This window comes from Sebastes fasciatus, chromosome 11, assembly GCF_043250625.1.
Source record: "Sebastes fasciatus isolate fSebFas1 chromosome 11, fSebFas1.pri, whole genome shotgun sequence".
Classification (NCBI taxonomy): Eukaryota; Metazoa; Chordata; class Actinopteri; order Perciformes; family Sebastidae; genus Sebastes; species Sebastes fasciatus.
In genome coordinates, this window is record NC_133805.1 from 13,055,586 (window position 1) to 13,083,446 (window position 27,861).

Consider the following 27,861-nt stretch of genomic DNA (forward strand, 5'->3'; position numbering starts at 1 on the left):
TGGATAAAGTAGTGATGTTAAACTTGTCTGCAACTTGTAATGAACTAAGTCTCTCAGAAGTAACGTTTTTTTACCTTAAGGCTACATTCATGTTTAAGTTCTCTGTGAAACATCTGGACACACGTGTTGTATTCTATTTCTTCAAACTGTGCAGAAAAAATATCTCAGTTGCATTGAGAAGCAGCTAAAAAAGATCATGAAAATATTAATTTTACACCTATATATTAAGCAACTCCGCAGTTGTGTCAGTTTAGGGAGTGTTATGCGAGAATGTTTTAGCTGTGATGAGATCACTAAGATCAGCTAGTTGTGATATTGAGACTTACTTTCACCTTGGTTCTAGCTATGATTAAAGGAACAGATAGCTGGTCATGCTGGTCTTTAGAGCAAAGATGGGCCACTGAGTCCATATAATCTTTCAGACACATCAGAAAATATCACCCATTTGTGCATATTCACCAGTAATCTGTGGTCTCTGCTGCACCAGGATCTACTGACTGAGCATGGAGACTTCATCAGCCACGCCCGGTGGCCTATCTACTCATTCTTTATATCTTGTAAAATAGGCCAGAGAGTGCAGAGAGAGTTATATATAATATAATTATATACTATCATATAACACATTATATTTCAATATATTGGTGCAAAGATTCTGTGCTTGTTAAACATAGTGGGTAACACATTTTATACCACTGATGCACGATTGGCCATCTTAGCGCACCATAGTTGTAGTATTGTACCTGTGGCTCGCCAAACTGTAGTGAAGCTGTCATAGGATTTTACAGGTAGGTTTATTTCAGCACATTACAAATTGTGTTTGCTCCACTTCACTGCTGACCATTTGGAAATAAGGATTCTGTTGATGATTATTACTTGAGTTTTAGATTTATTTATTGCCCTAAAAACTGGCATGGAATATATTGCACTTAGTACACCTAAAAATGAATAATTTCTCATCACTTACATTTCAACACAGCAGACGTGTCTCGATGGAGCCAGCAAGTGATCCAGAGAGGAGTCTGATGAAAGATGACGATGGTCCAAATCCTGCTCCAGCAAAGTGTTACGAGAGAGGCCAGTGGGCCAACAAGAGGGAGTTCCTTTTGGCAGTAGTTGGTGAAATCATCGGTCTGGGCAACGTTTGGAGATTTCCATATCTGTGCTTCAAAAATGGAGGAGGTATAGTAAAAGCATGATTTAAAGTCTCATTCTATTGTTCAGCAGAAAGTTAGATGAGAACAAACTAAATCATTTACATTTTGTGTTTGTATTTGTATCACTATAATTCATTACTTCAATAAATTCTCCCCTTTAGGAGCTTTCTTGGTCCCATATGTTTTATTCCTGCTCACCTGTGGAATCCCCATCTTCTTTCTGGAGGTATCTCTGGGACAGTTAACTGGTCAGGGTGGAATCACATGTTGGAGGAAGATATGTCCTTTATTTGAAGGTACTGCTAACTTATATTCAATACAGTACACATATTTGAAATACTTGTTACATTACTGGTTGTGTAACTTATGTTGAAATTTGATTGGATTCTTGTCAATAGGTGTAGGCTACGGCGGTCAAATGATAATGCTATACACTAATATGTATTATATCGTCATCCTCGCTTGGGCTTTCCTCTACCTCTTCTCCTCCTTCCACACTGCACTCCCCTGGGCCAGCTGCAACAACACCTGGAACACAGGTACACATCTGCATTATGATGGTGCCATGACCTTGTGTAGGTATACCAGACTTAACATACTTGCTGTATTGACGTTCTCTCCTTAGTATATGCAGATTATAATATATTATATATTATAATCACGCTCTCCTTACCCCCTCCCCTCAGACCCCTCCACGACAAAACGGTGACAGAAAGTGGAAACTGAAAACCACTGTCAGTAAAAAAAACTTTTAGCGGAAAAACAAAAGAGTTACATGGTGAAAAAAATCTGAAGATTATCATCAAAAAACACATTAGAATGCAAAAAATATAAAATATTTTTAAGGTATTACAGTAACAGAATACTGATTCATATTTGATCAGCGCTGCCTAGTTTGACCATTTCATCGGAGTTCACGAGTGATTGACACCTGCTCAGAGACGGCAAGGCTCCAGCTCGGCTCTGATTGGTTGTTTTCCTCTGGTATGTGAAATCTTGCAGATGCCACTAGGAGCACCGGAGGACACAGAGGCACATGATTTTTATCAGATTACTTGTCTCGTGCACTACTGTCAGGATATCGATCCATCCATCATCTGTAATCGCTTATCCCATTCGGGGTCGCGGGGGTTCTGGAGTTGATCCCAGCTGACATTGGGGGAAGACGGGGTACACCTTGGACAGGTCGCCAGACTATCACGGGGCTGACACATAGACAGACACTCACATTCACACCTACGGGCAATTTAGAGTCAACAATTAATCTAACTTGCGTGTCATTTGACTGTTGGAGGAAGCTCGAGAACCCGGAGAAACCCACACTAACATGGGGAGAAAATGCAAACTCATAAAAAATAACTCTTTTAAATCATATTTTAAATTATTTAAATCATGTTTGCTCCAATTCTACCCACTGCAGCTTCAAGACACTGTTGAGACTAGAATGGCACTCGGAGGGCGCAGATCTCCGCCAAGGTGCCTGACTTTAAAAACAGATCACAGCTCACAGCTGGTGGTACCGTGAGGTGGTCGGCTTATTATTAACACGGTGTGTTTCCATGTAACGTATCGGCGGATGCCTCTCTCATTCAGCAGCCTTTTTATGTCTGTATAACGTTACACTACGTTGTCTGCCATCCCGTCATCTACCGCTTTTTTTTAATTCATTTTTGTAAAAAAAAAAAATTCTGAGTGCCCTCTGGGTATTGTCATGGGTGGGGGTGGGGGGTGGGTGGGATATATACCAGTCCAAACATGTTTGTGCAATGGATTGTAAGAGTTGTATTAGCAAAATGTATAAATAAACTCTGTTTAAAAAAAACAAAAAACATAACCTCCTGCCCAAGGCCTTTGACTCATTCCAGGTATTTTCAGTTCTGGGAACAGCCTGTTGTTAATTGCGTGAACATGTATAAACCACGGATTGATGTTTCGCAATCAAACATAGCTGTGACAGTTTATTTCACAACAATGACTGGCTCGCTGCACATTAACCCGTATGCATGATTATGCAGCTATAACCAGGAAGCAAGCATTTCATCTGGCATACTGTAGATGCTTGCTTCAGGAGGAATTGGCAATTCTGCTCTCTACAGTAGCTCTCTCTCTATTTACCAAACTCCTCTCAACCTGGGTGGGACAGATTTACATTCAGAGGTCACCGAGACTCATTTAATTCTGTGAGTATTCAGACATTAATTGGGAACTAATTTGGCAAAAAAATTCAACACAAAACTTCTCAGCTTCATTGTTGCAAATCTCCTGCTTAACTGTTTGTTGTACAGTTTTTGTGTTGTATGTGGATAAAGTAGTGATGTTAAACTTGTCTGCAACTTGTAATGAACTAAGTCTCTCAGAAGTAAAGTTTTTTTACCTTAAGGCTACATTCATGTTTAAGTTCTCTGTGAAACATCTGGACACACGTGTTGTATTCTATTTCTTCAAACTGTGCAGAAAAAATATCTCAGTTGCATCGAGAAGCAGCTAAAAAAGATCATGAAAATATTAATTTTACACCTATATATTAAGCAACTCCGCAGTTGTGTCAGTTTAGGGAGTGTTATGCGAGAATGTTTTAGCTGTGATGAGATCACTAAGATCAGCTAGTTGTGATATTGAGACTTACTTTCACCTTGGTTCTAGCTATGATTAAAGGAACAGATAGCTGGTCATGCTGGTCTTTAGAGCAAAGATGGGACACTGAGTCCATATAATCTTTCAGACACATCAGAAAATATCACCCATTTGTGCATATTCACCAGTAATCTGTGGTCTCTGCTGCACCAGGATCTACTGACTAATGAGCATGGAGACTTCTTCAGCCACGCCCGGTGGCCTATCTACTCATTCTTTATATCTTGTAATATAGTTCAGAGAGTGCAGAGAGAGTTATATATAATATAATTATATACTATCATATAACACATTATATTTCAATATATTGGTGCATAGATTCTGTGCTTGTTAAACATATAGTGGGTAACACATTTTATACCACTGATGCACAATTGGCCTTCTGAGTGAAGCTCTTATAGGATTTTACAGGTAGGTTTATTTCAGCACATTGCAAATTGTGTTAGCTCTTCTGTACTGCTGACCATTTACTTGAGTTTTAGTTTTCTTTATTGCTCTAAGGACTGGTAGAGAAAATATTGCACTTACAACAGCTAAAAATTAATAATTTCTCATCACTTACATTTCAACACAGCGGATGTGTCCCGATGGAGCCAGCAAGTGATCCAGAGAAGAGTCTGATGAAAGATGACGACAGTCCAAATCCTGCTCCAGAAAAGTGTGACAAGAGAGGCCAGTGGGCCAACAAGAGGGATTTCATTTTGTCAATAGTCGGTGAAATCATCGGTCTGGGCAATGTTTGGAGATTTCCATATCTGTGCTTCAAAAATGGAGGAGGTGAGAACATGATTTAAAGTCTCATTGAATTGTACAGCAGAAAGTTAGATGAGAACAGACTGGAAGAATGGTATTAAATCATTAACATTTTGTTTACCTTTAGGAGCTTTCTTGGTTCCTTATGTTGTGACCCTGCTCACCTGTGGAATCCCCATCTTCTTTCTGGAGGTATCTCTGGGACAGTTAACTGGTCAGGGTGGAATCACATGTTGGAGGAAAATATGTCCTTTATTTGAAGGTACTGCTAACTTATATTCAATACAGTGCACATATTTGAAATACTTGTTACATTACTGGTTGTGTACCTAATGTTGAAATTTGACCATATTTTTGTCAATAGGTGTAGGCTACGGCGGTCAAATGATAATGCTATACACTAATATGTATTATATCGTCATCCTGGCTTGGGCTTTCCTCTACCTCTTCTCCTCCTTCCACACTGTACTCCCCTGGGCCAGCTGCAACAACACCTGGAACACAGGTACACATCTGCATTATGATGGTGCCATGACCGTGTGTAGGTATAGTATTAGTCAGTGGCGACAAATGACTGTAGTTTGTTTCTAGAAGAGGAACTGGAAATGTAATATTATAAAAAATGCTACACTCTTACAAAGCTGACTCAATATCAACATGGCAGCATATTCTAAAAATATCTATCTATTCTAACTTGTTATTTCTTATTCTTCCACTGCAAGAGAACTGCGTTGATTATGGACATAATGATTCAGTTTATGGCCACATCAATGAAAATGCAACATCTCCAGTTAAAGAGTTCTGGCTGTAAGTATTCATCTCACCAAAATTGTTTTAGAGTCGTAATAATGTATCTTGACATAATTTTCCTTCTGCACACAGGAGGAGAGTCCTGAGTTTGTCTGGAGGAATTGAGGAGATGGGCAGTATCCGCTGGGAACTGGCTGGATGCTTTCTCCTAAGCTGGATCATCTGTTACTTCTGTATCTGGAAAGGAGTCAAGACATCAGGAAAGGTGAGATGTATACAATTATTATCAACAGGGTGTTAATAGAACTTCAAATGAAAGTTACGAATGTAATTACGGTTCTATGAATCCTGGATGACCGCCAGAGGCATGTAGCTCACTTACACACTTTGGTGAAGTGATGGCAAGGAGAAATGCAGTTTTGGCCGACTGACACCTCAGCTTTGCCTGTGCTGAGGGTTCAAAGGGAGGCAAACATAGGGTGTCCAACACCAGGGGCAGGTCCCATGCAAGAGCCCTCGGGGGACGCAGCCTCAGAGCCCGTTTTAAGAAGAGGGACACCAGCATGTTGCTGCACACTGTGTTATTGTCGACCCTATCATGCTACGATGAAATAGCAGCCACATACACCCTCAGTGTGGATGGAGACTGGCCACTGTTAAGGTGACCAAAGTGTCGAGGGCTGGAGACTCTGGACATTTAAGCAATGGATGTGAGGCAACCACAATTAGGGAGATAGAGCCAGGAAATTCCACCAAAGACGACTTCATTTCAATGTGTTTCCCCTTTAACCTCAATAAGTGTTGCATCTACAGCAAGTACACAAACAAAGGGAGATGAACGACATAAACTAGCATTGCATATAATCTAATCAATTAGCTTAATTGTTAAAGCAAAGTCAGGGAATACAGCAACACAAGCAATATTCCAGTACATGGGAATTGAGTCATACAGTAACACTGAATTCAGTATGTATTGGTGCTTCTTTCTCAGGTCGTCTACTTAACGGCCACTTTTCCCTGCGTGATGTTGATTGTGTTGCTGATCCGTGGGCTGACATTACCAGGAGCTGTCGACGGAATTCAATTTTACCTTTCTCCTGATCTGACTCGTCTGACTGATCCTCAGGTGAGGTTTATGTTTGAGTTATGAGGGGATGTATAAGTGACTCACTGTACAGAACACTACTTGGGTATGTGGCTGAAGGGAAGGATAGAGAGGCAGAAATATGATAAGTAAGTGACATGTAAGTGATATGATAAGTATAAGCATCAAATAAATAAATAAATACATATTTAAAGGCATAACAATCACAACTCATTTAACTGTTTTAAGGTGTGGATGGATGCTGGGAGCCAGATATTATTCTCCTATTGTGTCTGCTCAGGCTGTTTACAATCTCTTGGAAGCTACAACAAATACAACAACAACTGCTACAGGTAGGGTAAATACATATTATTCTTTACTTTTTATGTCTTTAACTGTTTATGTGATGTAGGATACAATACCTAATCATCTTTTTTTTATTTTTAGAGACACCTTTGCCTTGTGCACACTAAACAGTTTAACCAGCTTTGTTGCTGGCTTTGCAGTCTTCTCAGTCCTCGGCTTCATGTCGCATGAGTTGGGTGTTGACATCTCAATGGTAGCTGAATCAGGTATGGGAGGGTTTGTAGAAAAAACACTGTGTTGTATATTCACTACTGTGCTCCTATGAAAAACAGTAAATAATAAGTATCTACCAACATGTTTTTGTTTGTACATATTAAGAAAATAAAAGGAGTTATCCTATCTTATCACTTCCTTGCAAAGTCTTAACCGTGTTCACGGTGCTGTGGGCTGCCATGTGCTGGGTCCTCAAATCGTAATGATCAAGGCCACACTCTCATCCTTGTACATGTACAGTACTTATGAGGACTCTCTATTGACTACCTTCATTGGCTTTTTCTTAACCCTAATCTTAACCATAAGAACTACACATCACTTAAACCCTTTCCCAACTTTAAAGGTGCAGTAACTGGCCCCTTATATTATTATATATTATATTATCACCTTTTAAGTTGGTCTTGTTAGCAAACAGTTTACACATTAAGCAGATATGAGCTGTTTTGCTCCCTATTAACACCTAACAAAATATCTTACTCTTTAGCTGCTAAACTATCTAATCCACTGTGTTCACCAGCTAGTTGCTAACTTTGTCTCGGGAAGTACAGTAGGCTACAATCAGTTTATCACAGCTTTTTACTGAATAAAAAGCTACCTGCTGCATCAGGAAACAACGCAATGAGAGTGAGCCAAAACATCTGATTAAGTCAAAGCCATAAAACCAAAATAATGAGCTGAAAGAAGCTAAAAATCTCCATAGAGCCGAGGGAAACTGAGTTGAGTGATTATTATCTGTACGTTATTCACTACAAGCGACATACACATAACATAATATAAAAAAAATGATCATAGAGGCTTCAGTTAAAATAAATGGTCAACATTTTGGGAACTGAATTCTGTACCCCTTTTCTGTTGTAATGTGAACTGATATCCGTGCCCATAATGTGATTGATTAATATGAGTATTGTATGTAGCACACATACGCTGTGATATGAGAAATTTCAGACTTAACACAGTTAAACAGTAACTGGTAATTGTGTTCTTCATTTGATGCACCAAAAGTCATTCTAATAAGGTCACATAGTTCTTCTGCAATGCATGACAAAATGCATTTTCTTTTTACTGCTCTGGTAATGTGACATTTTAGGAACACAAGGCCTTGAAATGCTCCTAAAATATGATTTTACTGATGGAGACACAGCAGGAAGGTGTAGAGGACAGGAAGTACGGGATAAGATTGTGGCAGCATCCTCCTCTAAACCAGCTGGGGTACATTGGTCATTAGTTACTCCCCATCTCAGGACACAAACTCAGCAGGTTTTGGTCTAATGCTTACATCAAAATCAACCTATTACTTTAAGTACATTATAACCCATAAGAGTACTAATGCCTAACCTATTTTGCCATCTACTCTGGACCACTTGCAGGTCCTGGCCTGGCATTCATTGCTTACCCTCGGGCAGTATCCATGATGCCTTTACCACAACTCTGGGCTGCCTTCTTCTTCATTATGATAATCTTCCTTGGACTGGACACTCAGGTAAAGTGTTAACATTTAGTTGTATTTAAAATATATATCAGACTTTTATAACATTCAATTATAAGCATCTCTGTTCTTCTGCTTTGAATTATCAACAAATCCTGACATGAAAAGACAACTTCAATCTACAGTATTTCTCCACTTCCTTTAACTTTTAAGGATTTTATGGCTTCATTGCACTTTTACATGATCTATAACATATTGTCAAAGCTTCTGATTTGTGAGTTCCACTCAGTGATCAGCCATTGCATGAAAGACAATAAAAAGCCAAATACAGTCGATCAGTTTACATTGCAGAAAGTGATTAGACAGAATGTACGCTGCCCTGTTTGTTCAAGGTAACAAAAAGCTAAAACCATTCACCCAACCCACCACACAGGCCTCGTAAGTATCAGTGTAGAAAATGTAAATGTAACACTTCTCTTTTAACCACAGTTTGTGTGTCTGGAAGGCTTGGTGACATCCATATCAGACTTGTATCCATCCTTCTTTTTCACTGGTCATCGACGTAAACTACTTCTGCTGGTCATCTGTGGTGTAGCCTTCGTTATTGGCCTGTTCATGGTGACCGAGGTAAGAGTTAAATTCTTTAACCTTTGAAACTAAAACTGCACCTGTCTGTCAGTAATTCTCTATATCTGTGTCAAATATGTTTTCCCTTTGAACAAAACAATCTCTTTTCTCTTTCTTATGTGCGGTAGGGAGGACTTTATGTATTTCTGCTGTTTGACTACTATGCTTGCAGTGGAATACCAGTCATGGTTTTTGCCATTTTGGAGTCCATCTGTGTGGGATGGATATTTGGTGAGCAACAAAAATAATTTTAATCAAGGACAAAAAGTAGGGGTGACATGCTTTCAATAATGTGGATTTAAAAGTACAGTATATTAAATAAGCCACCTGTAACATTGTATATATACCCCCAAAGTAGCGGTGCCCCTTTAAACTATACCATAATGTAAGGCTTCTAACAAAACTGGCAGAATGTAACCCAGAAACACGACACGGAGGCAGGCAGTTCAACAGTAAAGTTAAACTTTTACTTAGTAAAGCAGGCAAAGCAAACTGAAGCAAACTTTCACTGACCGGTTTAACCTTGGAGACGTGGAATGTAGGATGAATTCTCATGGACCCGGTGCAGGCGGACGGCCACAGGGTTGATGACTCTTGAGATGGGGAATGGACCTACAAACTGCGGTGCCAGCTTCCTGGATTCCACTCGGAGTGGAGGGTCCCGTGTAGACAACCAGACGCGTTGCCTGGGGGTATAATGGGGGGCTGGGGTGCGGCAAGTTAAGCTTTTACTTAGTAAAGCAGGCAAAGGCCAATACCAGGTAATCAATCCAATCAGGCAAACAAATCCAATGAGGGGCAGGCAACAGGCAAGGTCAAGATATCAGGAAGATCAAAAACTAGTAATTCAGGCAAGACAAAGAAGTGCTGGAAAGCTAGACAATCTGGCAAGTGACTGGTGAACTGGGACTGGTATACTGTATATGGGCTTAGGAACTGATTAGAGAACAAGCTGTAGGTGAGGAGGTTGTGACACATAACTAATAACAGTGCTATCTTTTTTTTGGCAATTTAGACTTAGATAAGATGAGTTTTGTTGATCAGTGCTGTTTTCAGAAACATATTACAAATTATGTAAAGAAGACATTAAATTGATATTTGCTCATGTGACTCACTTTGCAAATGTTTCTCATCTGCACCCTCAAATATCCTCTGTCTACAAGGTGCTGATCGTTATTACGACAAAATAAAGGAAATGATCGGCTACTACCCCTCTTCGTATATGAAATATTGTTGGAGGTTCTTCACTCCACTTGTCTGTGCTGTAAGTAAATTTATGGTGTATTGTTGTGTCTGTAAGCCGTAAAGCTCAGGAGACAAAGTCAAGACCAACATTCAGAAAGAAGAAAAATATATATTTCTTGACGAAAAGGCACGCTGTTCGCTTGATGTTCTCTGCATGTCTCTTCTTTTTTAATAGGGAATATTGCTGTTCTCTCTGGTCAAGTTCACCCCGCTGAAATACAACAACACCTACCAGTACCCCTGGTGGGGTCACGCCATCGGGATATTTCTTGCTCTCTCTTCAGTTATCCTGACTCCTCTGTGGATTATCTATAGTATGGCAGTAACCCCGGGAACAGTGAGACAGGTAAGTTTCTCTACTGACATCACAGCGTACTCCGGTCATCACAAAGATTTACTGTCAAAGATAAAGTTAATGAAACATTGTGTTATTTCAATTAATTCAGTGTAACCATTTGCTGTAAAAGGTCAATTCCTTGACCTTCTTTTGACCAAACCTACATGCAGCTCACATGGAGCTACGTCTGAAAGCTAGTTTGGTAACATATATCTAAAGCACCCCTTTATTTCTCTGCACATACGTTGTATTTTTTATATGTTCTATTTGAGTGACCCGAAATATGCCATTTTTAAGTCAAATTTGAGGTTTCCAGTGGGGAACTATTCATGTTACAATGCAAGTGATCTGGCAAATTTGGTCTTTTCACAGAGACTGAAAACATTATGCACTCCAGCAGCCGACCTATGTAACACACCAAAGAAGACTCTTTACCCTGAAACGGCTCGTTCTGATACAGAGCTTAGTGCTTTAACTGAAAAACCAAAAGATGGCCGTTCTGAAGGTGAGTCACCTGTAATCAGAGACATCAGTCAATGCTCTAAGTCTAATGATCCATAGTGATGTGGTGATTGGTTCATTCTGTTTCAGGACTTTCATGGTCTTTTCAGTACACTCAAAAGTTCTGTGCTGATAATGTTCATAAAGACAGTTTGAACACTGTGACAGTAACATAACGAGCATCCTGCAATCTGAGGTGATCCATACAGGATGATCAAATTTCATATCATGCATGCCCATGTAATGTCTTACACTATATACTCACTGACGCTTGAGGAGGGAACCAGCGAAGAGAGGCCAGAATGTGTTCAATGTGACAATTTGTTGTTCTTACTCTGGCAGCAGCATTTTATAACAGTTGAAGGTTTTTAATAATAGAGCTCTGTGGCCCACAAAAGCTACATTTTGAGCTCAACTACACACCTATAAAGTTTCGTGACTGCATCTTGAATGGTTGTGACGCTATCGCGACAACAAAATCTGTCAAAATCGCTTCTGTGGTAGTTCCCGCTACAGTAGGTGTCTCCAGGACCACAGTTTGACATGATGACACACACACAGACTCACAAGGTGAAAACAATATCAGCGTTCTGGTTGGTAATGAGTGGTTTACGGAGCTTGAAGTCATAATTTATGCCTTATTTATAAATATAATATTTATTATTTATTATGAAAAAATAATAATAATAATACCTAGACATTTTAAAAAGTCAAAAAGTCAAAATAATTCATGTTTAGACTCTAGTTAGACCACATATCTAAGACTCACCTCACCTTTTCTGTCTCTATATGCTGCATCAGAGCAGAACTCTGTTGTCTCTGTCTCCTTCAGCTGATGATTTCTGATTTTTTTTTTTACACAGAAACTGTAAATGATTAGTCTAGTATTATAGTAGTATTAATTGTTGTTTCTATCCATCCTCACAGAAACTGATTGTGTTTTGCATCCCTGAAGACCCGATGAGTGCATCATCAAAGAAGAGTCTACGGCCTGAACTACAGAACCAAACTCAACCTCTTTAGCTCCTTTTGTTTCTGCATTTATTGTGTAGCCTATAAGTACAGACTGGCTTTAAATGAAAATATAGGCTCCATTGTAAATGTAAACAGACCTTTAGCAGCATGAAAGAACAACAATAACTTAGATTTAGTTGAGTGGTAGAAGTTAAACTATTTGTTTTAGATTTTGTGGTGGTGGGTGTTATAACAAAGGAGTCTTGATATATATATATATATACATATATATATATATATATATATATACATACACACACCATACAGCTTCTTTCAACAACATTTATGCAATTATATAATCAAGACTCCTTTAGTTTACTGCATATGCAGTTCTTATGAGCTCTTCAGTCATATATGGATATTGATCAACATTCATTGTGTTTATTACTATTTCAATGTTTTTGGGAGATTAATGTCATTTGTAACATGGTTATATGGATTTGAACTAAAACTTTGAGTCAACATGTAAACATTGCCAAAACATATACAGCTTGAGTATATCTTTATAAATTGTATCATAAATGGTGTATTTTAGTGTATTTTCATCAAATTTACAGTCACAGTTGTTGTAAAGAGTAGTAGAATACATTCAGTTGCATCATTGTCTTTGGGATCTGGGTATGGTGGGTATGGTAAAATTGCCTTTGGAATTTCGATTATATACTAGACGAGGATAAAAATCTTATTTTTTTCCTTTTTTGCATCTCCATTTATTCTGGAATGGTAATAGAAATAGATAGGTTTACTTGCAATGGATATTTTAGGCTAAGGCTTAATTAAAAGTACTTTGAGTTTGGAGTAACAGACACTTGGCAGACCTGCCAACCTGTACGCATTTAGCGTAGCAGGCACGCATTTTGACATCAAAGTACGCTGGTATGAGTTGTTTAAAACCTTCTTGTTTGCTGCTGCCTTTTATTAAACCAAATAATTATATTATATTGCGCTATAACTTTTACTCTTGTGTGTTATACTCTATTTTAGCTTCTATCCTAGCTTTTATTTTTAGCTTGTTTTTATTTTCTACTTTCTAACGTTTTTATGTTTTTATGACTGTTTTAATTATGTTCTTTTGCACTTTGTCGCAATGTTCTTGAATGTTTATGTAAAGCACTTTGAATTGCCCTGTTGCTGAAATGTGCTATACAAATAAAACTGCCTTGCCTTACATTAAAAAGGTCAGTTCTCTTTTTCCCCTCCACCTTAGTAATGGATACAAATATGACCGACCCAATGGAGACGTTAAAGCTGAAGTGAAATTGAAAAAAACGTGAAAAAAATCATGTGCCTCTGTGTCCTCGGGTGCTCCTAACGTCATCTACAAGATTTCACAGACCGGAGGAAAACAAGCAGTAAGAGCTGATCTGAGGTCTGTTGTCCATCTGCCATCTATGAGAGCTGGCTGTCAATCACTCGCAAACTCCGATCAAACGGTCAAACTAGGCAGAGGTGATCAAATATGAATCAATATTCTGTTATGTTAATGCCTATTTCTCGCCTCAAATGTTTTCAGAATCATCTTGTAGTGCACAGTTTAGCTGTAAAATAAGAAAGTTTGGTCACATGACCGGAGAACAGCCAATAGGAACGCTCTCTCAATGAAATGGCATGTGATTGGTCAAAGTCTCCCGTCACGGGCTAATTTTTTTAAAAACCTGAAAACAGAGCCACAGAAGTCTAGTTATCTCTCAGAACACTTGAATTACAATATACTGAAAGGTTGTTATGGAATTTTTGCCCAACGATGCCAAAAATATTCAGCCTACTGCCACTTTAAGCTGGGATGATTGTTTCTACTCCTATAGGCTCTCGAGGGTTTAGAATCAGAATCAGAATCAGTAATACATTATTGATTCCCGGGGGGAAATTGTGGTGTTACAGTTGCTCTTATATAAATGTAGGGACCTGCCATTTCTGGTGGAAAAGACAATGAACTATGCTTCTCAGGATCCTTAAGTCATGCAGCCATTGGCTGTGGACCAAGCTCAGTCGCCATTGGCTACTGTAGCATTTCACACATAGGTGGGAAATTCACCCAGGACAAAACCATAGGAATCTCTTTGTTCCTCCTCTTTCTGTTCTTCACCTCCTCACCTCCTGACCTGCTTGAGGTGAGCTGCAGCTCTCCAGCTGTAAAGCAGCTCTGCTCTGATCAATGGCCTGTTAGGAAACAGCCATTGGAACACAAGGATCTTCTCAGCAGAAGACGCGAGAGCCTGCCTTCTTACCTAATAACTTCAAGCAACAACCGCAAGGAAGTTAGCACCAAGCTAACCAATCTGCACAACTTGATTGGAGCACAGCAAAGACGACATCTTTGATTTGGAACCACAACTTCAACACATGGAATTACAAACCCTTTTCTTCCATGGATCGGTAACGTACTGGGCTTACTTTAGCATTAGCAATCGTACATGGCTGAGCAAGACTGTTCAACTTTGATTTCTAGGATGTACTTGTATTGATTTGGTTTAATGTTATTCATTGAGTTTGACTGTGGTGATTTATTTGTATTTGATATTTGGGTAGGTGGCTTCGCCACATCTGATGTGTTTAGTTTATGCTTCACATAGACAAGGTCTTGCATGCAAACTAACCATCTTTTCTAACCCACTGCATATCTAACACACATTAAGATCACATACATAAACTGTGAATTAGTTAAACATAAACATACAGCTTCAGATAATCTTAATACATGCTGGTCTGGTTAATGTTGTACAAGAGTGAATAATGCCAACCTCTGCTATGTCAAGAACTCCGATATCCTTCAACCTTTACTATCTATTTTGGTTATAGTTATTAATTTAATTATTAATCAACGTTCCAAATTGATAGTTTAGCATATATAATGAGACTATATTAACGTTTTGGTTATTGGTCCCTGATTCCAGGGTGGTGCCCTGTTTATTATTAATGTCTTCTCAAACGTCATTATTAACAGTTCTTTAACTTGAATGGGTTCTTCTGAACATGAACGGTTCTTCTGAACATGGCCTCTATTGCGTCTCCCACTTTTCCTGAAATTGTCTGTGCTCGTCACCAACCTTTCTCTTCACTGCAGGCTTTGAAAAAGACATGATTGGGGCTGTGTGACAAGATATATATTCATTCCACTTGGTGTCACTCCGCAATAAAGTTGTGCCTGCTGTGTTTGTGTTGCTCTGCAATTACACCACCAAACCGCTAGTTGGCGGCGGCGTCTCTATGAGTTTCCTTCTTCTTCTTGTACTACAAACAGAAACTGAGCGGAGTTGGAGCTAATAACTGTTGAACCACAGAACTTTTACTGACATTACTGCAATGCCGAAAAGAGAAAATATATCTGAGTGGATTTGTGTGAACAAACATTGAAAAGATGGAGGCAGAGAGAAGTAGAACTTTCTGTGGTTGTCCGGGGTCCTGGCCGCTCAGCATCGCTGAGAGACTGGACCAATCACAGCTGTTGCGGTCTGCGTCGCCGCGACGTGTAGTTACATTTCTGGAGAGGTGCACGTCAGGCTACGGCGTCGATTCAACGCAGAAGTATAAATCAAGCTTTAATCAAGCTTATGCGATGTTACACGGGCGCCGCCATAGTTGTTGTGAAATGTTTCTCTGCTTGCATCAAGCCCGGCCGATTGCCCGTCCCCGGGAGCCATATACCCCACTGTGATGGGTAGGTTCGTTCAGCTCGGGCTCGCGCAACAAAGGGACCTTCCACGGCAAACTGCCATTCACATAAAACTCGCGGGCCGAGGGCGCCTGGTTAGCTCAGTTGGTAGAGCGGGCGCCCATGTAACAAGACTTGGTCCTGACCGCGGCGGCACGGGTTCGAATCCGGCCTGTGGCCCTTTCCGCATCCACTCTCTCTCTCCCCCCTTTCCAAGACTCTATCCACTGTCCTGTCAATAAAAATAAAAAAATGCCCCCAAAAAAAAAAAATTTATAAAAAAATTTCATATCAAGGTGGGGGCCACAAAATATCGTCTTGCGGGCCGCAATTGGCCCGCGGGCCGCGAGTTTGAGACCCCTGGTTTAGCATATATAATGAGACTATATTAACGTTTTGGTTGTTGGTCCCTGATTCCAGGGTGGTGCCCTGTTTATTATTATTGTTTATTGATAATCTTTATTAATATTAATAATTCTATTATTATTTATTAATTAATTTGCTAATAACCAAACCTGTTACAGCCAAATCCCTACATAAACATAAAGAAATATAAGAAAATAGAAATAAAGGATTATGTAGATACATTGGTCCACCCTGCCATGATACAAGGGACTCATTGGGGCCTTTGATCTTATTCCACAGACTCACATGCAATAAAGTGTAAGTAGCACCTGTGTCCACAAGCGCTTTCCCATGACGCTGACGTACCGTGATGGGCACAACCAACTGTTTTAGACTAGTGGGCGGGTGAGATGGAGATCCCACCACACTAGTAGACTTTTGCTTCTGGCGGTTCTTGGCTGCAGGCTGACTAGCAACAGTAGCCATGGAACCTTTTTTACTGGACTCTGAAGTCTGTTTTGACTCTGACTTTTGCTGTCCACTGTATTTTAAGCTACCTGGGAAGACATGAAACTGAGGGCAGAACCCTGGTGCATGCTCACCATGGCAACGCCAACACAAAACCATTTCAGGTCTCTTTATAACTTTCTTTTCAGTTGTACCATTAGCTTTGTGAGATTCGTTCAGAGTTCTCCTGTACCTTTTCTGGTTTTCATAATCTACTTCTATTTGACTCCCAATGCGGATCATCTCATCTATGGAGGTAACCCGACCACGGAGCTGACATGCCAGAAAGGGATTCATAGCCTTCAATATTCTTTTTAAAATCTCATCATCTGTGGCCGAAGAGTGCCAACGTTTGATAAGTGCTTGAAAGGAGAAAACAAAGTCTCGTAGTGACTCATTTCTTCCTTGCACCCTGGTTCGAATCTGTTCTTCCAGAACATCAACATAGTCCTCGGGAAGAAAAGATGATAGGAAAGCTCTCTGAAATTCCTCCCATGAATGGATTTTCTCCCTAACAGTCTCCCACCAATCACGTGCAGAACCATGCAATACACTTCTCATGGTCGCTAGGATCTCACCATGAGTAAGTGGTTTCAGAGACAGGAAGTCACTGCATCTTTGCAAATACACCAAAGGATCTTTCTCATCCTGAGGCCCGCCATAGCAAGGGAAAAACATCTTAATTGGAAGTTTGCCATCAGTCACTCTACAACCATCATCCTGGAAAATGTCACCCTTAGGAGCAGCAGCTCCTGAGCAATCTGAAGGAACTCCCACAGGTTCGGGGGTAGGCAACAAAACCACATTTTTAACAACTGGAGAAACAGGATATGTGTGTGCTTGAGACGAAACTGCAACAGGTGTGACTGCTTCTTTAAGGACCAATTCCTCTCGCTTATGTATTGAATTTACCTGAGAATTGAGTGCACACTGTTGACGCACAAGAGACTCAAAGGTAGCCTGCACTGAACCCATCTGCTGTCGCAATGTATGCACCTCGGTCACCAGAAGTTGTACATCCTTGTTTTCAGTGACCGCGGATGTAATGGAGGTCATCAAGTTTTGACGGTCAGTAATCAGGGACTCTTGGAACTCAGACTGTGTTTGTTGTGCATTCCACTGAATGGCATTTATGCACTTTGAACCAAAATCCCTTACTTCTGCGAGCAAATGGTTACTTGCTTTCTCCACCACATTTGTTATGAGAGTAGTACACATTTTTAGAGCTTTATCAATGGGTATGCCCTTTGAAATGTTTGACAGCCACTCACGCTGCCAATCCACTGTATTTTTAAACACCTCGGTGTCTCGCCACACATCCACACACGTATCTCTCTGCTTGAAGAAGGAAGAAGGCGTGGTCATGCTTTCTTCAGGAGGTCATGCTTGCTTCAGGAGGTAGTGGCAATTCTGCTCTCTACAGAAGCTCTCTCTCTATTTACCAAACTCCTCTCAACCTTGGTGGGACAGATTTACATTCAGAGGTCACTGAGACTGCAGAGAATTATTTAGTTCTGTGAGTATTCAGACATTAATTGGTAATTAATTTGGTAAAAAAAACAATTTTTGTGTTGTATGTGGATAAAGTAGTGATGTTAAACTTGTCTGCAACTTGCAACAAACTACGTCTCTCAGAAGTAACGTTGTTTGACCTTAAGGCTACATTCATGTTTTAGTTCTCTGTGAAACATCTGGACACACGTGTTGTCTTCTATTTCTTCAAACTGTGCAGAAAAAATATCTCAGTTGCAGCTAAAAAAGATCATGAAAATATTAATTTTACACCTATATATTAAGCAACTCCGCGGTTGTGTCAGTTTAGGGAGTGTTATGCGAGAATGTTTTAGCTGTGATGAGATCCACAGCATCTGCATAAAACTAGCCACTGCTTCAATTGCTTCAATCTCTCCGAAAGGTGTTTTTATGCAGGCTGTCAACTGTACCACACTAAGATCAGCTAGTTGTGATATTGAGACTTACTTTCACCTTGGTTCTAGCTATGATTAAAGGAACAGATAGCTGGTCATGCTGGTCTTTAGAGCAAAGATGGGACACTGAGTCCATATAATCTTTCAGACACATGTGTCTCGCCACACATCCACACACGTATCTCTCTGCTGGAAGAAGGAAGAAGGCGTAGTCATGCTTGCTTCAGGAGGTCATATATATATACAAGATATAATTTGTTCCCTCAATTCACTTAAATTGTTCCCATGTTTTAGTTAATTTTAGTTAACATTGCTGACTTCTGGAGTAATTTTCCAAACGGGAAAACGGGCAAACGGGCAAACCAACAAACCAACGCCGCTGAAGCAGAAATACCTGTAGATGCTTCAGCTGTTCAAGACAAACAGGTTTCCTGTGTCTCGTTTACGGCGGCTGAGTGGGGTGACCCAGTTAACACAGTGGTTTGTCTATACTGGCCGTGAGAAGAGGACCCTCTCTCCTTATGTAGATATAAACAGCTCATTCTAAGGTAACAAAAACTCTTATTTTCAGGTGGTTATACACTAAAGAAAACCTACTCAGTGGTGGAAGAAGTACTCAGATCCTTTACTTAATTAAAAGTAACAATACCACACTGTAAAAATACTCTGTTACAAGTAAAAGTCCTGCGTTCCAAATTCTACTTGACACTACTGTGAGCTTCCTGACGAGTCAGCAGATGACCAATGAGTATGGAGACATCTTCTGTCACAGCCAGTGCCTTATATCATATTTTATATCCTGTAAAATAGTCCAAACAGTCGGTGTGATGAGAGTTATAATTCAATATATTGGTGCAAAGATTCTGTGCTTGTTAAACATAATGGATAACACATTTTATACCACTGATGCACAATTGGCCATCTTAGCGCACCATGGTTGTAGTATTGTACCTGTGGCTCGCCAAACTGTAGTGAAGCTGTCATAGGATTTTACAGGTAGGTTTATTTCAGCACATTACAAATTGTGTTTGCTCTACTTTACTGCTGATCATTTGGAAATAAGGATTCTGTTGATGATTATTACTTGAGTATTAGATTTATTTATTGCCCTAAAAACTGGCATGGAATATATTGCACTTAGTACACCTAAAAATTAATAATTTCTCATCACTTACATTTCAACACAGCGACGTGTCCCGATGGAGCCAGCAAGTGATCCAGAGAGGAGTCTGATGAAAGATGACGATGGTCCAAATAGTGCTCCAGAAAAGTGTGACAAGAGAGGCCAGTGGGCCAACAAGAGGGATTTCATTTTGTCAATAGTCGGTGAAATCGTCGGTCTGGGCAACGTTTGGAGATTTCCATATCTGTGCTTCAAAAATGGAGGAGGTGAGAACAAGATTTAAAGTCTCATTGTATAGTTCAGCAGAAAGTTAGATGAGAACAGACTGGAAGAATGGTATTAAATCATTAACATTTTGTTTACCTTTAGGAGCTTTCTTGGTTCCTTATGTTGTGACCCTGCTCACCTGTGGAATCCCCATCTTCTTTCTGGAGGTATCTCTGGGACAGTTAACTGGTCAGGGTGGAATCACATGTTGGAGGAAGATATGTCCTTTATTTGAAGGTACTGCTGGCTTATATTCAATACAGTACACATATTTGAAATACTTGTTACATTACTGGTTGTGTACCTAATGTTGAAATTTGACCATATTTTTGTCAATAGGTGTAGGCTACGGCGGTCAAATGATAATGCAATACACTAATATATATTATATCGTCATCCTGGCTTGGGCTTTCCTCTACCTCTTCTCCTCCTTCCACACTGTACTCCCCTGGGCCAGCTGCAACAACACCTGGAACACAGGTACACATTCGCATTATGATGGTGCCATGACCGTGTGTAGGTATAGTATTAGTCAGTGGCGACAAATGACTGTAGTTTGTTTCTAGAAGAGGAACTGGAAATGTAATATTATAAAAAATGCTACACTCTTACAAAGCTGACTCAATATCAACATGGCAGCATATTCTAAAAATATCTATCTATTCTAACTTGTTATTTCTTATTCTTCCACTGCAAGAGAACTGCGTTGATTATGGACATAATGATTCAGTTTATGGCCACATCAATGAAAATGCAACATCTCCAGTTAAAGAGTTCTGGCTGTAAGTATTCATCTCACCAAAATTGTTTTAGAGTCGTAATAATGTATCTTGACATAATTTTCCTTCTGCACACAGGAGGAGAGTCCTGAGTTTGTCTGGAGGAATTGAGGAGATGGGCAGTATCCGCTGGGAACTGGCTGGATGCTTTCTCCTAAGCTGGATCATCTGTTACTTCTGTATCTGGAAAGGAGTCAAGACATCAGGAAAGGTGAGATGTATACAATTATTATCAACAGGGTGTTAATAGAACTTCAAATGAAAGTTACGAATGTAATTACGGTTCTATGAATCCTGGATGACCGCCAGAGGCATGTAGCTCACTTACACACTTTGGTGAAGTGATGGCAAGGAGAAATGCAGTTTTGGCCGACTGACACCTCAGCTCTGCCTGTGCTGAGGGTTCAAAGGGAGGCAAACATAGGGTGTCCAACACCAGGGGCAGGTCCCATGCAAGAGCCCTCGGGGGACGCAGCCTCAGAGCCCGTTTTAAGAAGAGGGACACCAGCATGTTGCTGCACACTGTGTTATTGTCGACCCTATCATGCTACGATGAAATAGCAGCCACATACACCCTCAGTGTGGATGGAGACTGGCCACTGTTAAGGTGACCAGAGTGTCGAGGGCTGGAGACTCTGGACATTTAAGCAATGGATGTGAGGCAACCACAATTAGGGAGATAGAGCCAGGAAATTCCACCAAAGACGACTTCATTTCAATGTGTTTCCCCTTTAACCTCAATAAGTGTTGTATCCACAGCAAGTACACAAACAAAGGGAGATGAATGACATAAACTAGCATTGCATATAATCTAACCAATTAGCTTAATTGTTAAAGCAAAGTCAGGGAATACAGCAACACAAGCAATATTCCAGTACATGGGAATTGAGTCATACAGTAACACTGAATTCAGTATGTATTGGTGCTTCTTTCTCAGGTCGTCTACTTAACGGCCACTTTTCCCTACGTGATGTTGATTGTGTTGCTGATCCGTGGGCTGACATTACCAGGAGCTGTACATGGAATTAAATTTTACCTTTCTCCTGATCTGACTCGTCTGACTGATCCTCAGGTGAGGTTTATGTTTGAGTTATGAGGGGATGTATAAGTGACTCACTGTACAGAACACTACTTGGGTATGTGGCTGAAGGGAAGGATAGAGAGGCAGAAATATGATAAGTAAGTGACATGTAAGTGATGTGATAAGTATAAGCATCAAATAAATAAATAAATACATATTTAAAGGCATAACAATCACAACTCATTTAACTGTTTTAAGGTGTGGATGGATGCTGGGAGCCAGATATTTTTCTCCTATTGTGTCTGCTCAGGCTGTTTACAATCTCTTGGAAGCTACAACAAATACAACAACAACTGCTACAGGTAGGGTAAATACATATTATTCTTTACTTTTTATGTCTTTAACTGTTTATGTGAAATAGGATATAATACCTAATCATCTTTCTTTTAATTTTCAGAGACACCTTTGCCTTGTGCACACTGAGCAGTCTAACCAGCTTTGTTGCCGGCTTTGCCGTCTTCTCAGTCCTCGGCTTCATGTCGCATGAGTTGGGTGTTGACATCTCAATGGTAGCTGAATCAGGTATGGGATGGTTTGTAGACAAACACTGTGTTGTATATTCACTACTGTGTTCCTATGAAAAACAGTAAATAATAAGTATCTACCAACATGTTTGTGTTTGTACATATTAAGAAAATAAAAGGCGTTATCTGCATTCACTTCCTTGCAAAGACTTAACCCTAAATTAAACTGTAAAACTCTCCTGATGTCATGTGGGTCTTCACAGTGCTCTATTGACTACCTTCATTGGCTTTTTCTTAACCCTAATCTTAAGCATAAGAACTACACATCACTTAAACCCTTTCCCAACTTTAAAGGTGCATTAACTGGCCCCTTATATTATATATTATATTATCACCTTTTAAGTTGGTCTTGTTAGCAAACAGTTTACACATTAAGCAGATATGAGCTGTTTTGCTCCCTATTAACACCTAACAAAATATCTTACTCTTTAGCTGCTAAACTATCTAATCCACTGTGTTCACCAGCTAGTTGCTAACTTTGTCTCGGGAGGTACAGTAGGCTACAATCAGTTTATCACAGCTTTTTACTGAATAAAAAGCTACCTGCTGCATCAGGAAACAACGCAATGAGAGTGAGCCAAAACATCCGATTAAGTCAAAGCCATAAAACCAAAATAATGAGCTGAAAGAAGCTGAAATGCTCCATAGAGCCGAGGGAAACTGAGTTGAGTGATTATTATCTGTACGTTATTCACTACAAGCGACATACACATAACATAATATAAATAAAATGATCATAGAGGCTTCAGTTAAAATAAATGGTCAACATTTTGGGAACTGAACTCTGTACCCTTTTTCTGTTGTAATGTGAACTGATATCCGTCCCCATAATGTGATTGATTAATGTGAGTATTGTATGTAGCACACATACGCTGTGATATGAGAAATTTCAGACTTAACACAGTTAAACAGTAACTGGTAATTGTGTTCTTCATTTTTTGCGCCAAAAGTCCTTCTAATAAGGTCACATAGTTCTTCTGCAATGCATGACAAAATGCATTTTCTTTTTGCTGCTCTAGTGATGTGACATTTTAGGAACACAAGGCCTTGAAATGCTCCTAAAATATGATTTTACTGATGGAGACACAGCAGGAAGGTGTAGAGGACAGGAAGTATGGGATAAGATTGTGTCAGCATCCTCCTCTAAACCAGCTGGGGACATTGGGCCAGAAATTAAGAGTTTCAGTTTTAATTACTCCCCATCTCAGGACAAAAGCTCAGGTTTTGGTCTAATGCTTACATCAAAATCAACGTATTACTTTAAGTACATTATAACCCATAAGAGTACTAATGCCTAACCTATTTTGCCATCTACTCTGGACCACTTGCAGGTCCCGGACTGGCATTCATTGCTTACCCTCGGGCAGTAGCCATGATGCCTTTACCACAACTCTGGGCTGCCTTCTTCTTCATCATGTTGATCTTCCTTGGACTGGACAGTCAGGTAAAGTGTTACCATTCAGCTGTATCTAAAATATACATGAGACTTTTGTTACATTGGATCATAAGCATCTCTGTTCTTCTGCTCTGAATTATCAACAGATCCCCACATGAAAAAACAACTTCAATCTATTTCTCCACTTCCTTTAACTTTTAAGGATTTTATGGCTTCATTGCACTTTTACATGATCTATAACATATTGTCAATGCTTCTGATTTGTGAGTTCCACTCAGTGATCAGCCATTGCATGAAAGACAATAAAAAGCCAAATACAGTCGATCAGTTTACATTGCAGAAAGTGATTAGACAGAATGTACGCTGCCCTGTTTGTTCAAGGTAACAAAAAGCTAAAACCATTCACCCAACCCACCACACAGGCCTCGTAAGTATCAGTGTAGAAAATGTAAATGTAACACTAATCCTTTAACCACAGTTTGTGTATCTGGAAGGCTTGGTGACATCCATATCAGACTTGTATCCATCCTTCTTTTTCACTGGTCATCGACGTAAACTACTTCTGCTGGTCATCTGTGGTGTAGCCTTCGTTATTGGCCTGTTCATGGTGACCGAGGTAAGAGTTAAATTCTTTAACCTTTGAAACTAAAACTGCACCTGTCTGTCAGTAATTCTCTATATCTGTGTCAAATATGTTTTCCCTTTGAACAAAACAATCTCTTTTCTCTTTCTTATGTGCGGTAGGGAGGACTTTATGTATTTCTGCTGTTTGACTACTATGCTTGCAGTGGAATACCAGTCATGGTTTTTGCCATTTTGGAGTCCATCTGTGTGGGATGGATATTTGGTGAGCAACAAAAATAATTTTAATCAAGGACAAAAAGTAGGGGTGACATGCTTTCAATAATGTGTATTTAAAAGTACAGCATATTAAATAAGCCACCAGTAACATTGTATATATACCCCCAAAGTAGCGGTGCCCCTTTAAACTATACCATAATGTAAGGCTTCTAACAAAACTGGCAGAATGTAACCCAGAAACACGACACGGAGGCAGGCAGTTCAACAGTAAAGTTAAACTTTTACTTAGTAAAGCAGGCAAAGCAAACTGAAGCAAACTTTCACTGACCGGTTTAACCTTGGAGACGTGGAATGTAGGATGAATTCTCATGGACCCGGTGCAGGCGGACGGCCACAGGGTCGATGACTCTTCAGATGGGGAATGGACCTACAAACTGCGGTGCCAGCTTCCTGGATTCCACTCGGAGTGGAGGGTCCCGTGTAGACAACCAGATGCGTTGCCTGGGGGTATAATGGGGGGCTGGGGTGCGGCAAGTTAAGCTTTTACTTAGTAAAGCAGGCAAAGGCCAATACCAGGTAATCAATCCAATCAGGCAAACAAATCCAATGAGGGGCAGGCAACAGGCAAGGTCAAGATATCAGGAAGATCAAAAACTAGTAATTCAGGCAAGACAAAGAAGTGCTGGAAAGCTAGACAATCTGGCAAGTGACTGGTGAACTGGGACTGGTATACTGTATATGGGCTTAGGAACTGATTAGAGAACAAGCTGTAGGTGAGGAGGTTGTGACACATAACTAATAACAGTGCTATCTTTTTTTTGGCAATTTAGACTTAGATAAGATGAGTTTTGTTGATCAGTGCAGTTTTCAGAAACATATTACAAATTATGTAAAGAAGACATTAAATTGATATTTGCTCATGTGACTCACTTTGCAAATGTTTCTCATCTGCACCCTCAAATATCCTCTGTCTACAAGGTGCTGATCGTTATTACGACAAAATAAAGGAAATGATCGGCTACTACCCCTCTTCGTATATGAAATATTGTTGGAGGTTCTTCACTCCACTTGTCTGTGCTGTAAGTAAATTTATGGTGTATTGTTGTGTCTGTAAGCCGTAAAGCTCAGGAGACAAAGTCAAGACCAACATTCAGAAAGAAGAAAAATATATATTTCTTGACGAAAAGGCACGCTGTTCGCTTGATGTTCTCTGCATGTCTCTTCTTTTTTAATAGGGAATATTGCTGTTCTCTCTGGTCAAGTTCACCCCGCTGAAATACAACAACACCTACCAGTACCCCTGGTGGGGTCACGCCATCGGGATATTTCTTGCTCTCTCTTCAGTTATCCTGACTCCTCTGTGGATTATCTATAGTATGGCAGTAACCCCGGGAACAGTGAGACAGGTAAGTTTCTCTACTGACATCACAGCGTACTCCGGTCATCACAAAGATTTACTGTCAAAGATAAAGTTAATGAAACATTGTGTTATTTCAATTAATTCAGTGTAACCATTTGCTGTAAAAGGTCAATTCCTTGACCTTCTTTTGACCAAACCTACATGCAGCTCACATGGAGCTACGTCTGAAAGCTAGTTTGGTAACATATATCTAAAGCACCCCTTTATTTCTCTGCACATACGTTGTATTTTTTATATGTTCTATTTGAGTGACCCGAAATATGCCATTTTTAAGTCAAATTTGAGGTTTCCAGTGGGGAACTATTCATGTTACAATGCAAGTGATCTGGCAAATTTGGTCTTTTCACAGAGACTGAAAACATTATGCACTCCAGCAGCCGACCTATGTAACACACCAAAGAAGACTCTTTACCCTGAAACGGCTCGTTCTGATACAGAGCTTAGTGCTTTAACTGAAAAACCAAAAGATGGCCGTTCTGAAGGTGAGTCACCTGTAATCAGAGACATCAGTCAATGCTCTAAGTCTAATGATCCATAGTGATGTGGTGATTGGTTCATTCTGTTTCAGGACTTTCATGGTCTTTTCAGTACACTCAAAAGTTCTGTGCTGATAATGTTCATAAAGACAGTTTGAACACTGTGACAGTAACATAACGAGCATCCTGCAATCTGAGGTGATCCATACAGGATGATCAAATTTCATATCATGCATGCCCATGTAATGTCTTACACTATATACTCACTGACGCTTGAGGAGGGAACCAGCGAAGAGAGGCCAGAATGTGTTCAATGTGACAATTTGTTGTTCTTACTCTGGCAGCAGCATTTTATAACAGTTGAAGGTTTTTAATAATAGAGCTCTGTGGCCCACAAAAGCTACATTTTGAGCTCAACTACACACCTATAAAGTTTCGTGACTGCATCTTGAATGGTTGTGACGCTATCGCGACAACAAAATCTGTCAAAATCGCTTCTGTGGTAGTTCCCGCTACAGTAGGTGTCTCCAGGACCACAGTTTGACATGATGACACACACACAGACTCACAAGGTGAAAACAATATCAGCGTTCTGGTTGGTAATGAGTGGTTTACGGAGCTTGAAGTCATAATTTATGCCTTATTTATAAATATAATATTTATTATTTATTATGAAAAAATAATAATAATAATACCTAGACATTTTAAAAAGTCAAAAAGTCAAAATAATTCATGTTTAGACTCTAGTTAGACCACATATCTAAGACTCACCTCACCTTTTCTGTCTCTATATGCTGCATCAGAGCAGAACTCTGTTGTCTCTGTCTCCTTCAGCTGATGATTTCTGATTTTTTTTTTTACACAGAAACTGTAAATGATTAGTCTAGTATTATAGTAGTATTAATTGTTGTTTCTATCCATCCTCACAGAAACTGATTGTGTTTTGCATCCCTGAAGACCCGATGAGTGCATCATCAAAGAAGAGTCTACGGCCTGAACTACAGAACCAAACTCAACCTCTTTAGCTCCTTTTGTTTCTGCATTTATTGTGTAGCCTATAAGTACAGACTGGCTTTAAATGAAAATATAGGCTCCATTGTAAATGTAAACAGACCTTTAGCAGCATGAAAGAACAACAATAACTTAGATTTAGTTGAGTGGTAGAAGTTAAACTATTTGTTTTAGATTTTGTGGTGGTGGGTGTTATAACAAAGGAGTCTTGATATATATATATATATACATATATATATATATATGTATATATACATACACACACCATACAGCTTCTTTCAACAACATTTATGCAATTATATAATCAAGACTCCTTTAGTTTACTGTATATGCAGTTCTTATGAGCTCTTCAGTCATATATGGATATTGATCAACATTCATTGTGTTTATTACTATTTCAATGTTTTTGGGAGATTAATGTCATTTGTAACATGGTTATATGGATTT

General features: G+C 39.6%; 2 protein-coding genes across 3 annotated transcripts; both read left to right on the forward strand.

Moving 5' to 3' along the window:
* Window positions 1-1,319: 1,319 nt before the first annotated feature.
* LOC141776933 (sodium- and chloride-dependent GABA transporter 2-like) lies at window positions 1,320-12,305 on the forward strand. Of its 2 annotated transcripts, XM_074650796.1 has the most exons (16): window positions 1,320-1,693; window positions 4,363-4,565; window positions 4,669-4,803; window positions 4,906-5,046; window positions 5,264-5,348; window positions 5,424-5,556; window positions 6,283-6,417; window positions 6,625-6,728; window positions 6,823-6,947; window positions 8,322-8,434; window positions 8,870-9,007; window positions 9,136-9,238; window positions 10,171-10,271; window positions 10,428-10,598; window positions 10,962-11,094; window positions 12,018-12,305. In XM_074650796.1, the coding sequence occupies exons 2-16, from the start codon at window positions 4,376-4,378 to the stop codon at window positions 12,041-12,043; spliced, it is 1,833 nt and encodes a 610-aa protein (XP_074506897.1). In that variant the 5' UTR covers window positions 1,320-1,693; window positions 4,363-4,375; the 3' UTR covers window positions 12,044-12,305. The 2 variants fall into 2 exon arrangements, with proteins under 2 accessions (XP_074506897.1, XP_074506898.1); XM_074650797.1 differs by lacking the exon at window positions 6,283-6,417.
* Window positions 12,306-19,731: 7,426 nt separating this feature from the next.
* Window positions 19,732-27,620, forward strand: LOC141776924 (sodium- and chloride-dependent GABA transporter 2-like). The gene is made up of 15 exons (XM_074650778.1): window positions 19,732-19,925; window positions 20,029-20,163; window positions 20,266-20,406; window positions 20,624-20,708; window positions 20,784-20,916; window positions 21,643-21,777; window positions 21,985-22,088; window positions 22,184-22,308; window positions 23,642-23,754; window positions 24,185-24,322; window positions 24,451-24,553; window positions 25,486-25,586; window positions 25,743-25,913; window positions 26,277-26,409; window positions 27,333-27,620. The coding sequence occupies exons 1-15, from the start codon at window positions 19,736-19,738 to the stop codon at window positions 27,356-27,358; spliced, it is 1,833 nt and encodes a 610-aa protein (XP_074506879.1). The 5' UTR covers window positions 19,732-19,735; the 3' UTR covers window positions 27,359-27,620.
* The last annotated feature ends 241 nt before the right edge of the window (window positions 27,621-27,861 follow it).

Bases quoted from the DNA above. Each gene is read 5' to 3' on its own strand.
- LOC141776933 (XM_074650796.1), top strand. From the start codon at position 4,376: ATGGAGCCAGCAAGTGATCCAGAGAAGAGTCTGATGAAAGATGACGAC. The intron at 6,948-8,321 runs GTATGGGAGGGT...GACCACTTGCAG, and splicing joins CTCAATGGTAGCTGAATCAG to GTCCTGGCCTGGCATTCATT. The intron at 9,008-9,135 runs GTAAGAGTTAAA...TATGTGCGGTAG, and splicing joins GCCTGTTCATGGTGACCGAG to GGAGGACTTTATGTATTTCT.
- LOC141776924 (XM_074650778.1), top strand. From the start codon at position 19,736: ATGGAGCCAGCAAGTGATCCAGAGAGGAGTCTGATGAAAGATGACGAT. The intron at 20,164-20,265 runs GTACTGCTGGCT...TTTTGTCAATAG, and splicing joins GATATGTCCTTTATTTGAAG to GTGTAGGCTACGGCGGTCAA. The intron at 25,914-26,276 runs GTAAGTTTCTCT...GTCTTTTCACAG, and splicing joins CCCCGGGAACAGTGAGACAG to AGACTGAAAACATTATGCAC.